The 17,094-nt window shown below is 42.1% G+C and overlaps 1 protein-coding gene across 1 annotated transcript in view; it reads left to right on the top strand.

Moving 5' to 3' along the window:
- The window catches only part of zmym2 (zinc finger, MYM-type 2), a 35,137-nt gene extending 30,621 nt beyond the window's left edge, over positions 1–4,516 (top strand). Inside the window, exons 24-26 of the mRNA XM_034561202.1 lie at positions 1,100–1,342; positions 1,681–1,801; positions 2,283–4,516. Of these exons, the coding sequence (XP_034417093.1) occupies positions 1,100–1,342; positions 1,681–1,801; positions 2,283–2,490 (572 nt within the window). The 3' untranslated portion in view covers positions 2,491–4,516. The remainder of the gene's footprint in view (positions 1–1,099; positions 1,343–1,680; positions 1,802–2,282) is intronic.
- The last annotated feature ends 12,578 nt before the right edge of the window (positions 4,517–17,094 follow it).

Raw genomic sequence — 17,094 nt, 5'->3', positions numbered from 1 at the left:
CTACAACCACACACACCATTTAAACATCAATGGACTACAACCACACACACACCATTTAAACATCAAAGGACTACAACCACACACACACCATTTAAACATCAATGGACTACAACCACACACACACCATTTAAACATCAATGGACTACAACCACACACACACCATTTAAACATCAATGGACTACAACCACACACACACCATTTAAACATCAAAGGACTACAACCACACACACACCATTTAAACATCAATGGACTACAACCACACACACACCATTTAAACATCAATGGACTACAACCACACACACACCATTTAAACATCAATGGACTACAACCACACACACACCATTTAAACATCAAAGGACTACAACCACACACACCATTTAAACATCAATGGACTACAACCACACACACCATTTAAACATCAAAGGACTACAACCACACACACCATTTAAACATCAAAGGACTACAACCACACACACACCATTTAAACATCAATGGACTACAACCACACACACCATTTAAACATCAATGGACTACAACCACACACACACCATTTAAACATCAAAGGACTACAACCACGATGCACACAACATTTAAAACATCAATGGACTACAACCACACACACACCATTTAAACATCAATGGACTACAACCACACACACAACATTTAAAACATCAATGGACTACAACCACGATGCACACAACATTTAAACATCAAAGGACTACAACCACGATGCACACAACATTTAAACATCAAAGGACTACAACCACGATGCACACAACATTTAAACATCAAAGGACTACAACCACGATGCACACAGCATTTAAAACATCAATGGACTACAACCACGATGCACACAGCATTTAAACATCAATGGACTACAACCACGATGTGCACACAACTAAAATGTGGATCCCAAAAAAGTAACCGCTTGTGTTCCTTAGCACCACCTGGTGGCGGTTAGCTGCAGTTCACCCGAGTCCCGTGATTAACACTTTTCTGCTGTTCACATCCTGATTCCTTGTGATTGCACCATGATAAAGTAAAGTAGTTATCATAAACAAGAAGAAATAACCGTAAATAACCCTGTTGTCTCCTGCAGGCTCCCTGTGGGGCCGGGTGGAGGAGCGGAGTCTGTGGAGCAGCCGGCAGCTCGGGGAGCAGAGTCCGGCCGCTCTGCTGCGCTCGCTGGTCTACCTGAACACCAAATACTTCGGGCTGCGCACCGTGGAGCAGCACCTCCGCCTGTCCTTTGCCAACGTCTACGGCCCCGACACCGTCCACCCCGTCACCAAGGAGGCCGCCGTGTGCATCCGCGTGCCTTCAGTCTCTCAGGACCACCACGGTACATCCGTTTTTGATGATTAAATGTGAATACAATTGTTATGGAAGAAGATAATAAACAAGGATTAATTCAGTTTTCCAAATAATATATATTTGTTCTGATATTTGTCATAAAATTACCAGTTTATAGCATTTTAAGTAGTCAGACAGTGGAAGTATTGATCTGCTCTGTTTATGACTTTAAAGTGCTGATAATTTTATTTTACCTCAATAAGTTCAGAGGCAACTAATTGAAAAACAGCTTTTCTTTAGCGCTTACATCAAATTAATCAACATCATTTCCCCGTTTTTAAGAATCAGAGTTGATCTTGTAAATGTTTGTTGTGTTTTTGTCTTCAGTTCAAACGGAGTCGAAGAAGAGGAAGCTCCGCCCGCTGGACGGCGACTCAGGAGGCTCGAGCGTTCGATGCCCGGTTAAGAAGCACGAGTGTCACCTGTACGACCTCTACAGATCCAAGTGGTGCGTTCGGACTCAAATATGAAACCTGTCGCTTTTATTTATTTGAACGCTTGTTTAACTGATGCAGTTTAATTTTAATGTCTTTAAAGTCTGACTGACATCAGAAATGTTACATTTATTTGCTGATTATTGAGTTTATTGGATTCCCGGTTATTAAACGTTTACTCATTGGCGTAAATAATAAAACCGTTTTACTTTGAATAAAGTCGATCTATTAAGTAAGTAGGGCGTTGCTCCATTTTGTCTCCCCACCTCTCGAGTCCTGTGATTATAACTAAATTGCTGTTCACATCCAGACGTCTTGACAATGTTGACTGTTAAAAACATGAGGACTCAGCAGAAAATACTTTCACTGTTCAGAAGTTCAGAACAATTGATTCACACTTCTCTCCTTGTTTCCTCCCCTTCTGTCACATATGTCCTTCTTCCTCTTTTCATCCTTTACCTTCCATCTTTCTTGATTCTTATTTCCTCCTTCCAGCCCGCCGTTGTTGCGGCAGCGTCTGGATGTCTTCTACGTTCAGCCGGATCCCGCCTCCGGGCCCGACGACCCGCTGCAGTTCAGCACCACACCGCTGGAGCGACAGATCCTGGAGAGCCTCCTCACCAGAGTCCTCCTGGTCAGGGACGTTTATACGGACAAGCAGCGGCAGGAGGAGGAGGAGGGGGGGGGAGACGGGGCAGAGTAGCAGCCACTTTGACTTCCCTGAACTGTCAGCTGGGGAGGAGGAGGAGAGCCACGTGTGTCCTCCTCCTGGTGAGGAGCGTCCACAACAGGATGAAGAGCAGCCCAAACTGTTACTTTGCTAAGGGAGGGGGGGGGGCAATGAGATCTTTTTTAGTAAGAGCTTTTTGTTCTTGTGGTGGAAACGGATCCCAGATCAGAAGAACAATATTAAAACTTGGCACACAACCACGCTTTGACAAAGATCGTCAAGAAGGGAGGGGGCCGATTATGCTTAACCTCCTTCTTACCATCGCTCTGAAGGGGGAGGGGCTTTGAGGTTTCAAGAGTGCATAGGAGGAGGGTAGTGAGAGGCTGATGACGTTTCCCAGCAGCTGATTGGTCGATACGGCATCTATTTTAAGGCGAGCAGTTTGTGGAGAGGAAAAAAATAGAAACTTGCGTAGATTTATTTTTGGGGGCCAATCAAAGGCTTTACATTTCAGATTTCTACTATAAATCAGAATTATTAAACACTAATAGACATGAGTTTCTAAATACTGCTGAAGTTTGTTGATATGAGTTTCTCCACAAACACAGGTCATACATGGTAATAAATGACAGGTGGTTTAAATAAATCTAAAGCGTGATCAGACTCGTCCGCGGTGGCCTTAAAGCGTTCAGCTGGACGTCGTGTTGTAAACGTGACGTCTTTTCCCTGAAAGATGGGATTTGTGTCTTGAACGCAGCTTCCTCCCCCTCCCAGACTGGTTTCACTCATTCTATAACTGGGCTGCTTTTCCTTCCACGTCATCATGATCTGCTCTCGGGCGACGCCACCACGGAGGGCTTCAGGAAGTCAGGGCTGATCCCAGGTCTGTACCGAGGGGCCCGCCACCCCCTCACAGGGACCCCTCACCGACATGCTGCATCTCTTTACTGGACTTTAGGGGAACCTTCATTCATGCGATGTAGCATTACGAGCGTATGAAGTTTTTTGAAGTGTAAATATCTCCTGAAATGAAAACCACCGCCACCCACTGAAACCGTCAGCTTGAATAAAAACACGTCCCCCTTCCCCGAAGCCTTTTAGTTATATATATATTTATTTATATATATATATATATATATACATTTATATATATATAAATATAAAAGACTGGTTATTTATTTAACATTTTATTAGTTTGGTTGTATCCTCTGTCGGAATTTTTATGGGTGACGCTTCCGCGACCACAGCCCGCTGCGGCCCCTCGCCTTATTTATATAAATAAATGCGATAAACATGGACAGACTCAATTTTCCGTTCTCTTTTTTTTTTTTTTTGTATCCCGTGTTTCTGGCTTTCGGTTTCCTTTTTTAAACTTTCTGTTTAGTTTAAAAACTGAGCATTTCTAGCACAAAGCAAAAGCTTTTATTGTGTAAATGATTGGGTTGGACAACAACATTTTTTTTGGCCTTTTATGATTTCATGTTTTACACTTTCATTGTTTATTTATTTTTTTATTTATGTGGTTAAAATCCTGTGAGTTATAAATTTGGAGAACGTGTCAGTGTAAAATCAATTGAAGGAATATTTCTTGATGTGTTTTTTTTTTTTTTTTTTCTCCGTCTGTTTTCATTCAAATAGGAAAAATATTCTTGATGTACAAATGTAGTGCGCACCCCCTCCAGATGATGAGTTTAAGGCAGATTTTTAAAATGAAAACACTATTTTATCTAAAGATCAGTTCTTGTTATTTTGTCCACTCGTCTGGAAGTGCAGTGTAATATTTCAAGCAGATTCAGAGGGAGAATCTGATCTGGTTTCTGACACCTTTTTTAAAATCGGCCCTGGATCAGGAGACCCTGTTTTTTCATTATTATTTTCCCCTGTTGGACTCGAGAGGCAGCGACCGGACCTCCGGTGGATGCTGTTTCTGGCTTTGATGCCTAACGTGAATGTGCCTCTGTAAATACTGAAAGTGAGTGATTGTGAGTCTGATGCTTTGTGTGTGGGCTGACCTGCTGATATGGTCATGTTAAATAAATGATTTCCTTTTCTAACCAGACTCTTCAATGATGCTGCTTTCTTTAATTGGACAAAGGGTCATTTAGCCACAGAATAAGTGGTTAACTGCCTCTCGTGTTCTGCCGTGACCTATGACTTCCATGTGCGGAGAAGGAGAGAAAAGCTTAAAGTTTTACTGCTAATAGTTCCTTAAGAGTTAAGGACTTAAAGCTCAAAATGTCATCTGCACAACCTCTACAGAACTCCTGGATATCTTTACCTACTTCACCTGTCTCCCACCCATGAAAAATACATTAATTGTGTATCCCTCTGCAAATTGCGCAACTGTAACGCTGGCAGCCTCCACACTCTTCTCCTTTACCCACTCCGCCCCCTGGTACACTGACCAACTTCTCCACCTCAAAGTGCAGGGCCGTCAACTGGAACGTCTTGCCAATAAAACTGGACTCACAGTTCACCTTCAATCTTCACTAACGACAATATAAAGATGGCCTCAACACCGCTCGCTCCTCTCACGACGACTCCATCATCCAATCTGGCTCCAACAACCCCAAAACACTTTTCTCCACCATCAACAAACTCCTAACATACTTCTCTCTGCTGGCTTCCTCACCATCCTCATCCTACTTGACCTCAGTGTCGAAGGATGGAGAAGTACAGAGCACTGGTCCAACAGACTGGTAGAACATTTCAGAGCACCGGGCCAACAAACTGTTAGAACATCTCCAACACAAAGTCATCCACTACTGCCCTGTACTCCACTTCCCGTCCATCCTTAATACACCCGACCACTGCAGAGTCCTCAGAGAACTTCTGCAGATGGCATGACCCTGAGTTGTACTGGAAGTCAGTGGTGTACAGGGTGAACAGGAAGGGAGACAGAACAGTTCCCTGTGGGGCTCCAACATCACTGACCACCGTCCCAGACAGCACACGGCCCTGTCGGACATACTGTGGTCTTCCTGTGAGGTAGTCAGTCATCCAGGAGACGGTTGACCCCCACCACCCGCAGCTTCTCACTCGGTGGTTGGATGGTGTTGTCAAAACAAAGTGATTCTCACAAAGCCACCGGTTCCATCCAGGTGGACTGAGCTAGTTGCAGCAGGTAGATGATGGGGTCGTCCACTCCCACACAAGGCTGGTAAACAAACTGCAGAAGGTCCAGTGAGGATTTCACCTGCAGTCGAAGGTGAGCCAAGACCAGCCTCTCCAGCACCTTCATCACATGGGATGTGAGGGCAACTGGTTGGAAGTCCTTGAACAGGCACCAGGCACAACGTCTTCCACAGCACTGGGTCTTTCTCCTGTTTAAGCCTTTGTGCAGCTCACCAAGGGGGGAGGTGTGTTGTGTGGAGGAGACAGATGAGGGCTATGAACTAAACCTATTGAAGTAACAATTTATCTCGTTGGCCCTCTCCAGGGAGCCCCCTGGTTGTCTCCTCCCAACCTTGGAGCCAGTTATTTGCTTCATTCCGGTCCACACCTCCCTCACATCGTTCTGCTGGAGTTTGGCCTCCAGCTTCCTCCTGTAGGAGTCTTTGCGCTCCCTGAGCTTCACCTTCAGGCTGCGCTGGACTCTCCTGAGCTCGTCCCTGTCCCTAGACCTGAAAGCACTTCTTAATAAGAAGAAAGCAGCTTTCAGGTCACTGGTGATCCACCGCTTGTTGTTCTGGAAGCAGCGTACAGTCCGGGATGGTATGGTGGTGTTAACACAGAACTTGGTGTGAGTAGGAACCTCAACATGCTGCTGCAGTCCAAGACGCTCAAGCACACTCAGGAAATCTGCTGTAAACTGACAGGAGGGGTTGTCGACGTGGATATTTAAATCACCAACAATGACAATGTTAGTTGACATAGTGCAGAGAGAGGTAAGGAGATCACTTATCTCAGGTAGAAAAGATGGGTTTGGTTTTGCAGGAAGGTATATGAGAAGCACTGTCATGGAGTATGGAGATTTGCATTTGAAGGCCAGGCATTCCTTAGAAGAAAGATCAGGCATTGGCAAAGGAGACAGTTTTAGTTCAGCCCGGTGCATGATGGCTAGTCCACCACCACGACCAGAGCTGCGGGCCTTCTCCATGTAGTTATAGCCAGGGGGGCATGCTTCATTAAGCACGGAGTAGTCCTCTGGTTTATGCCAGGTTTCGGTTAGGCACATGAAGTCAAGCCCTTTGTCCAGAATATGGTCGGATATGAGGAGGGATTTCTTAGTGAGGGATTGTGTGTTTAGCAGCTCCATGGTGGTAGGAGACAGAGCTCGGGTTGGAAATCCCTGAAAGCTCCGTAATACACTGCGATCCACTCCGTGGCATTGTGCCTAGTATTGGATAGTCTCGCGATGTTTCCGAGATTTGTTTTGTTTCCTGATTCCACGTTGAAGCCGCGGTGCAAGCCTCTATGGATGTAGCGAGGTCTGACTCTTGACAGTGGGCTGTAAACCCTTTGTCGGATGGAGCCATGAAGCTGCGGGGCGGTGTATGAAATCATTGCCAGCACCGATGTAAAAAACAGACTGGCAACGACCACAGGCTGGCGGGCCCCAGCTCCAGTCGCTGCAATGCCTCCGTTCCCAGATGCCAACAGTCCAAAAAACCCACTAATAGTCATCACAGAATAAGGACTCCAGTAGAGCAGGTAGGCTCTATTAATCCAAAGTCCGCCAAATAAAATAGCTTTAAAAGTCACATAAATCACAAAAGCGGTAACAAACTGTCAAGAGAAGCGGCAGCCCAGCGGCAGGCCAGCGGCAGCCCAGCGGCAGGCCAGCGGCAGGCCAGCGGCAGCCCAGCGGCAGCCAGCGGCAGGCCAGCGGCAGGCCAGCGGCAGCCTCTTCACTTATCAACCGACCTGCAGCCCCGAACCCTTGGACAAATCATCCGACGTCATGGTCTCGACTTCCACTACTACGCTGACGACGCCCAACTCTAACCCTAACCCTAACCCTCCTCCAAGACCATCACCTTATGGTTCACAACCAACCCTCTATTTGGGTAAAATACAAGTAGTTGAGACTGGGGAATTCAAGGTTTAAATATTTAGATTAAGTCCCTTATCACATGTAACATACTATTTTTGTTTTTGTTTTTACAGAAGCATGGAGTAATCAGCTCAATAATAAAGAGCCAATTGTGGAAACTGAAATTGATGCAGAAGACAGCGTTCTGCAAAATGGTCAAGCTGTTTGACATTGCTTACTTTCCATCTCTTGTCAATCTGGAGAAGCGGCATGGAGTTCATTTGGAAGATGCTTGCATTAACCCCAAACAAGCAAGGGTTTTTACCCAGTACCTCGCGGAACAAATACAGCTGGAGGTTAGCAAGCAAGTATTGGCTTCCAGATATATCAATTCAATTCAATTCAGTTTATTTTGTATAGCCCAATATCACAAATTACAAATGTTTCCTCGGAGGGCTTTACAATCTGTACACATACGACATCCCTGACCTTTGACCTCACATCGAATCAGGAAAAACTCCCCAAAAATAACCTTTCACGGGTAAAAAAGGTTACAAGCATTACAGAGTTACATAAACATATTCAATTAATATGACAATGTATGAATGGACCTTCACAATCCATGAAACAGAAGGAGGTAGAGAGGAGGCCAAGGCAGGAGGCATCAGACACCTCCAGGTCCAATGGACCCTATGAGACGTGAAGTCACAACGACTCCGGGGAGGAAGCAGAGTTAATAAGGTGCAATGGAGAGATGTAAATTCATCCATAAGGAGAGAGAGAAGAGGAGATAGGTGCTCAGTGTATCCTAAAACATCCCCCAGCAGCCTATAAGCCTATAGCAGCATATCAAGGGGCTGGACCAGGGCAAACCTGATTCAGCCCTAACTATGAGCACTATTAAAGAGGAAAGTCTTAAGTCTATTCTTGAATGAGGTGACTGTGTCTGCCTCCTGGACTGAAAGTGGAAGCTGGTTCCATAAAAGAGGAGCTTGATAACTGAAGGCTCTGGCTCCCATCCTACTTTTTAGGACTCTAGGAACCACAAGTAGCCCCACATTTAATGAGCAGCTCTCTAGTGGGGCAATATGGTACTACAAGCTCCTTAAGATATGATGGTGCATCACCAATCAAGGCTTTGTAGGTGAGGAGAAGAATTTTAAATGTGATTCTTGATTTTACAGGGAGCCAGTGCAGAGCAGCTAATACAGGAGTAATGTGATCTCTTTTCTTAGTTTTTGTGAGTACACGAGCTGCAGCATTCTGGATCAACTGGAGGGACTTAATAATAATAATAATAATCCATTTAATTTATATAGTGCTTTTCAAGATACTCAAAGACACTTTACATTATACACCATAGACACAGCTACAGAAACCACATCACCAGATAATTGATCTCTGAGGTGTTCAGGGCCCAGTAAAATAACTTCAGTTTTGTCTGAGTTTAACATCAGGAAGTTGCAGGTCATCCATGTTTTTATGTCTTCAAGACATTCTTGAATTTTAGCGAGCTGGTTGGTCTCCTCTGGTTTGATCGATAGATATAATTGAGTATCATCTGCATAGCAATGGAAGTTTATAGAGTGTTTCCTGATAATGTTGCCAAAAGGAAGCATATATAAGGTAAATAAAATGGTGTCGAACGCAGCACTAAGGTTTAACAAGACCAGTACGGAGATGAGTCCTTTATCTGATACAATTAGGAGGTCATTTGTAATTTTCACCAGTGCTGTCTCTGTGCTGTGCTGTTTTCTAAATCCTGACTGAAACTCCTCAAATAAACTATTCTGATGTAGAAAGTCACACAACTGATTTGCGACTACTTTCTCAAGGATCTTAGAGAGGAAGGGAAGGTTAGAGATTGGTCTGTAGTTAGCCAACACCTCTGGATTAAGAGTGGTCTTCTTCAGGAGAGGTTTCATTACAGCTACTTTGGAGGAATGTGGTACATGGCCTGTTAGCAAAGACACATTAACAATATCCAGCAGAGAGGTGCCAATTAAAGGCAACACGTCTTTAAGCAGCCTCGTTGGGATGGGGTCTAAGAGACAGGTAGACGGTTTAGAAGTAGAAACCGTTGAGGACAATTGGTCTAGGTTAATGGGAGAAAAGCTATCCAAATATACACCAGGGCATACAGCCGTTTTCAAGGCCACTCCTCTTGATGACAGATCAGCAGTAGTTGAGGGCAAGAGATCATCAATCTTGCCTCTAATAGTTCAAATCTTTTCATTGAAGAAGTTCATGAAGTCATTACTACTGAGGTCTATCAGTATCTTTGTTGATGGGAGCACAGACAGGTCAACCGGGAGAAGGAGGTCCTTTATGTAAAATTCCTGCATAAAGGTGTCTTGTATGGCATTTCTAATTATCTACGATCAATGATCGCTTATCAATTATCTATTGCTCAAGTTTATTGTTTATCAATTAATATATAGGTCACTTACACACATACAGTACAATGATTTCTCTGAAGTGGCTCACTTGTGTTTTTTTTTGTTGTTTTTTTACATTGTGTGTTTTTATCACCCTAATTGAATGGCGGGATCAGAAGAAGAAGATGCAGCAGCATGCTGTGAAAAAATGGTTCCGCAGTAGGAAGAAAGCCAGGTGGCCCCACATAAACCCCTATGGGAAAAGGCAGCAGGTCAGACCAGTAACTTCTCCAATGGCTGACACAGATGACGATGATGATGAACTGGTGCTATTTGACAAATAAGCCACTCACATATGTATATGTACATATTTATTATTTTTCTACACTGTACATATAATTTAATATGTAATATATTTTTAATTTTCTGAAATTACATTTTCCCCTCAGGTTTTTTTTTTAATTGAATTGAATTAATGCCCTTTTATTGCGTTTTGTTTTTGTTCTTTGTTTTGTCTGTCCTATCGGTATTTCCTGTACTCGGTAGGGACACAAAAAATCAAGAAATAAAATGTTTTAATTATAAAAAGAAACAAAAAAGTTTTAATTGTTAATAGTTGTTTAACAAATGTAATAACAAGAAATAACCACTAAGAAATAAGAATAACATTGAATATGTTTGTCTGATTCATGTTTTCTGGTTGTTTTTTTTGCCTAATAGTCTTATTATTGCCATTTGATGACAATTGCTCATGTACTGTAAGCCTAAATAAGTATATTTATTATTTTGAACAAATGTTAAATATTATTTCACAAATTTCAAAAAGTGCCCCCAATTCTTTTTTAAATTCCCCTGGTTTTCAGTCAGTGGGGGCAAAAATTGCCCCCTAAAAAATATGGAAATCTTCTACCCTGGTCTATGCCCTGTGTAAAGCGTCTTTGAGTGTCTAAAAAAGCGTTATATAAATTCAAAGTATTATTATTTAAAGCGCTGCAAATTAATGAGGCAGATGTTTGTGATGTTATCATGAGGTGAACATACAAAATGCCCGGTTAAGAAGCACGCGTTAAAAGTCATATCCTTACTTCTTTTTTTTGTCTATACAACCAGAGGAGTCGCCCCCTGGTGGTCAGTAGAGAGAATGCAGCTTTAACACATGAAGCATAGACTTCTATACAACCAGAGGAGTCGCCCCCTGGTGGTCAGGAGAGAGAATGCAGCTTTAACACATGAAGCATAGACTTCTATACAACCAGAGGAGTCGCCCCCTGGTGGTCAGGAGAGAGAATGCAGCTTTAACACATGAAGCATAGACTTCTATACAACCAGAGGAGTCGCCCCCTGGTGGTCAGGAGAGAGAATGCAGCTTTAACACATGAAGCATAGACTTCTATACAACCAGAGGAGTCGCCCCCTGGTGGTCAGTAGAGAGAATGCAGCTTTAACAAATGAAGCATAGACTTCTATACAACCAGAGGAGTCGCCCCCTGGTGGTCAGTAGAGAGAATTCCGCTTTAACACATGAAGCATCGGAGTGGGAACTTAAAAAAGTGGACCTGAGTCTGTTCTAGGGACCAAGACCGATCTTGATTACAACAACACTGAAGTCACAGTATTTTTCATAGTTTTTGGAGCGGAATTTTCCCGTCTTTGTCCTGACAAAACATGGTCAACGACCATAGACGAGTACCATCCTGTCTCTCCCGATGGGGGGCGCCACGCCCTCGCTGTGAAACACACACTCACAAACACACACACACACACACACACAGCCTCGTCCTCCACACAGAAGAAGCAATGCATTAATCTTTTTTTTAAAGGGGGAGAAACGGATATCACCTCACTTTATTTTTATTTATTTTTTGGGTTGGAGATGGACGAGCGAAGGCACAAAACACAGTGACAAAACCCCCAATTTATTTCAATTTTTTGAAGCGCCAAGCTGTTTTCTTTCTGAGCTCTCTGTCAGTGTTGGCTAGACTCCAGTAACTGGTCCCATTGATGTCAAGCTAAAACGTCCCTGTGCACCTACATCCAGCGGGACTGGATATAAAAACATTTTTTCACCCTCGTGGGGTTTCTTTTTGTTCGGGCTCAATCCCCGGCTCTTTCAGGGGGCATAAAGGAAGTGCTGTGGTCAGCAGGGTCATGTGGGCGAGACTATAGGTGGTGATTAGGCCTCTAATGTGCAATGAATCCTCTTCGAATCACATGATATGAACTAATGTTGCCATTTAATTATAAAACAACTGTGTGTGTGTGTGTGTGTGTGTGTGTGTGTGTGTGTGTGTGTGTTGATGTTGATGCAGTGTACAGCTGCACAGAGGACAAGAGGGCAGGAATGGATGACAACTGCATTTCTCAGGTTGTGTGCCTCAACACATGGCGCAGGGACCGGCTGAGGGACGGGGAGGAGAGTTCAGCCAGCGTTGTGGTTTAAAGTGCAACACCAATATTGGTACACATGGACAAACGAAACTTGAGATACTTTGTTAAACCTTTGAATCATTAGGGAACATATTGTATGATTAAACCAAAGACAGTGCCGGTTTTATTATTTATTATTTTACACAAGCTGCAGCATTCTGGATCAACTGGAGGGATTTAAGAGACTTATTAGAGCAGCCTGATAATAAGGAGTTGCAGTAATCTAGTCTGGAAGTAACAAACGCGTGAACCAGCTTTTCTGCATCTTTTTGAGACAAGATGTGCCTGATTTTTGAAATGTTACGTAGATGAAAAAATGCAATCCTTGAGATTTGCTTAACGTGGGATTTAAAGGACAAGTCTCGGTCAAAGATAACTAGAGATTCTTTACAGTGGTGTTGGATGCCAGGGCAATGCCATCTACAGAAACCACATCACCAGATAATTGATCTCTGAGGTGTTCAGGGCCAGTAAAATAACTTCAGTTTTGTCTGAGTTTAACATCAGGAAGTTGCAGGTCATCCATGTTTTTATGTCTTTAAGACATTCTTGAATTTTAGCGAGCTGGTTGGTCTCCTCTGGTTTGATCGATAGATATATTTGAGTATCGTCTGCATAGCAATGAAAGTTTATGGAGTGTTTCCTGATAATGTTGCCCAAAGGAAGCATATATAAGGTAAATAAAATTGGTCCAAGCACAGAACCTTGTGGAACTCCGTGATTAACATTGGTGGTCATTGAGGCTTCATCGTTTACAAATACAAATTGAGATTGATCTGATAAATAGGATTTAAACCAACTTAGTGCGGTACCTGAAATGCCAATCGACTGATCCAGTCTCTGTAATAGGATGTCATGATCAATGGTGTCGACGGCAGTAGTTGAGGGCAAGAGATCATCAATCTTGCCTCTAATAGTTCAAATCTTTTCATTGAAGAAGTTCATGAAGTCACTACTACTGAGGTCTATAGGAATACACGGCTCCACAGAGCTGTGACTCTGTCAGCCTGGCTACAGTGCTAAAGAGAACCCTGGGGTTGTTCTTATTTTTCTCTATTACTGATGAGTAATAGGCTGCTCTGGCATTACGGAGAGCCTTTTTATATGTTTTAAGACTATCTCTCCAAACTAAGCGTGATTCTTCCAGATTGGTGGAACACCATATACTTTCGAGCTTTCGTGAAGTTTGCTTTAGTTCACGGGTCTGAGGGTTCTACCAGGGAGCAAACCTCCTTTGCCTCACTGTCTTTTTCTTCAGTGGGGCTATCGAGTCTAGTGTCATTCTCAGTGAGCCTGTAGCACTATCGACAATATGATCAATCTGGGACGGACTAAAGTTAGCACAGGAGTCCTCCGTCACATTGAGACGTGGTATTGAATCAAATGCAGAAGGAATCTCTTCTTTAAATGTAGCTACAGCACTGTCAGTTAGACATCTGGTGTAGAAACTTTTGACTAACGGTGTACACTCCGGGAGTATAAACTCAAAAGTTATGAGGTAATGGTCTGACAGAAGAGGGTTCTGTGGGAAGACCTCCAAATGATCAATGTCAATGCCATATGCAAGAACAAGGTGGAGGGTGTGGCCAAAGCAGTGAGTGGGTTTCTGTACTCTGACAGAAGCCAATCGAGTCCAACAATGAGATAAATGCAGTACTAAGGCAATCATTATCAATATCCACATGAATATTAAAATCTCCTACAATAATAACCTTATCACTTTTAAGGACTAAACTTGATAAAAACTCTGAAAATTCAGATATAAATTCTGAATATGGACCTGGTGGCCGGTACAGTATAACAAATAGAATTGGCTGTAATGTTTTCCAGGTTGGATGTGAAAGACTAAGAACAAGGCTTTCAAATGAGTTGTAGTTTGATGATGATTAGGATATTTTCATAATTCTTTCAGTTGGTGTTTGAGTTGTGTGGAAATGGCTTACTGAGTCTTGTAGCCCAAGTTCTCTTGTTTAATTTGATGTATAACATCAATATATTTGCTCATTTGCTTATTGTAAGGTTTTACACAGTCTAACTAAAAGGTTCAATATTGCGTAATCTGCCAATTATTTTCTAGATTAGTTCATTCATACACATTTTTTTTTCAAATAAAGAAATATGTCCATCATAGTTTCTCAAAGCCCTTTAAATGTTTTGTTTTGTCGCTCCAAAGTTGTATGAAATTGAACAGAAAATGTGTGAGGCTGAAAAAAGCATTGAAAAAGTTATTTAATAAAAAAATGTTTTTACAAATCTATTATTCAATATTATTCAATTATTATTAGTTGCAACTCCATCAGAGATTACAATATTTCAATAAAAAATATAAAAATTCAGTGTGGACTGCTGTTTAAGCAGATAAAAACTTAACGTTCAAATCATCACCGGAGGAGAAAGCTGCACTTTGTGTCGTCCAATTTCACACAACACACAAAAGCAGTGTAACAACTTCAGTTAGATTTTTAGTTCAGAGTTTATTCTTGTAACTCTGTAACTCTGTTCATCTGGTCACATGACATCTATTCTTCTGTCCATCCGGGGAGAGGGATCCTCCTCTGTTGCTCTCCTGAAGGTTTCTTCCCTTTTTTCCCTGTCAAAGGTTATTTTTAGGGAGTTTTTCCTGATCCGATGTGAGGTCAAAGGTCAGGGATGTCTATGTGTACAGATTGTAAAGCCCTCTGAGGGGAGTTTGTGATTTGTGATATTGGGCTATACAAAATAAACTGAATTGAATTGAATTGAAAATATGGTCTTCTTCTATCTACCCAGATATGGTCTTCTTCTACTCAGATCTGGTCTTCTTCTATCCACCTAGATCTGGTCTTTTTCTATCCACCTAGATCTGGTCTTCTTCTATCCATATCTGGTCTTCTTCTACCCTGATCTGGTCTTCTTCTATCCACCTAGATCTGGTCTTCTTCTGCCCTGATGTGGTCTTCTCCACAGATCTTGTTGTATTCTATCCATATCTGGTCTTCTTCTACTCCAATCTGCTCTTATTCTGCCCTGATCTGGTTGTCTTCTACTGTTCTGAAGTACAATGTTGAGGTAGTTGTACTTCACTTGAGTATTACATGTTCTGTATACTCCTATTCCACGACATCTCAGTGATACATGTTGTACTGTTTACTGCATTACATTCATTTGATCACTTTAGTTACTTTGCAGATTCATTAACAAATACACAAAAACTGTACTCCACATTTACCAGCTTCAACATTAAAGTAATGTCCACATTTGAGCATCAATAATTAAAATGTAATACTAGAAATATAAAGCACTTTTGTGGTGGCGGGGCGTGGTTAGGATCAGCTGCAGAGGGGAATTGGGGGAGTGCGCTCAGGGAACCCAGGTGGAGGCCTAATTGGCCTCAGCTGGGTCTAATGATTTGCTTTCTCTATAAAATGGCAGTAGGACGGAAGGAGGAGGTGATGGACGTTGCCGTGACGGGAGCAGAATACGGACACAGGAGGGCGCTCAGGGGCCAGGCCGAAGAGCACGACTGTCTCCCAGATAAATAAATATCCGTAAACCGAGTTCGAGTCTCCTGTGTCTCTGTGCTAGTAGGAGGGTAACACGGGCCTGTTACAACTTTATTCTGAAAAGAGCCTTTCTTCACAATGAGTACTTTTATGTTGGTTTTTAAAAAAAGTATTTTTTCATACTAGCAGTACACACTTTTACTTAACATTTTGCAATTATCACTTTTACTTGTAGCAGTATTTCTACACTGTGTTGATACTACTTTTACTCAAAATAATAAGTACAATATCTGAGCACTTTAAGCGACATGTCTTTCTGGACCAGTGAAATGACCTGAACATTTACCTTTTTAATACAATTATTATGTATAAATGAACATTTGGAGTTTACCATTTTAAACCCTTAAAACTGGACAAGTTAAGGTCTTAAGGAGATGTGCGTTTTGATCAATAATGCAAAAAGCAAGAACAACAAATATGGTACAAAAGGTTTATTTAGTAACAGTTTTGTAAACATTTGAGGTAAATAAACATTTACATCAACTTGTTCTTACAAAAGAATCATTCATACACAAGGCACTTGTCTTGTTGAAGACAGCATTGGAAACGGGTTGCTGTTTGGAGAGTTGCCAGATGGTTCCTGTGAAATCCTGCTCTGCATGAAATGGAAGAGGAGAGAGTTCTAGAGGGGCCGACGGGATTTGAACACAACATCCTATTAGGGCTGAGGGACACAGAGGAACACTTTTTATTATCTCTTGCTGTTTTATGAATCTTCAAACTCATCGTTATCTGAGCTCGAGAAAAACAAGTTTCTTTTCAATGAGCCACTGCGTTATAAGACATTTCTTCATCTGAGGATCATCATTTGGCAGTTTTCTTGTCATGCTCTCTGTCTCTCTCTCTCTCTCTACTACTACTACTACTACCAATATTAGCAATGAAGAACAGCTATTTTTCTTTCTTAAATGTGCAAATCTTTATCAACTACCAAAATGATAAATAAACTTTAGGGATCAAAAACAAATGCAGATAACAAAGATATACAACATAGATTGGGGAAAGGCTGCTTTTACTTATGCGTTGTGCAGGTGTGTATTCTTTTGCCCTTAATGTCATTTACAACTTAAGTGAGATAGTGTGAGACATTATACCGATAAGGGTACAGATACCCTGACACCATACAGTACCATCAAGTTGTAACACCAGCCCCCTCTAAAAATGTCAATAAAACAGCAGGTATCATTGTGTTAACCTGCACATTAACTGCTGGAAAACTATTGTTGCACAAACATATAAGTACTTAATTGTGTCGTCATGCCCTGCGAGTGCAATATTGTCCAATGCAGTTTTCATACAGTCTCACTGTCTCTGC

The sequence above is a fragment of the Cyclopterus lumpus genome, chromosome 21 (assembly GCF_009769545.1).
Source record: "Cyclopterus lumpus isolate fCycLum1 chromosome 21, fCycLum1.pri, whole genome shotgun sequence".
NCBI lineage: Eukaryota > Metazoa > Chordata > Actinopteri > Perciformes > Cyclopteridae > Cyclopterus > Cyclopterus lumpus.
The sequence above is the reverse complement of the archived record's forward strand: the minus strand, read 5'-3'. Positions and strand labels throughout refer to the sequence as shown.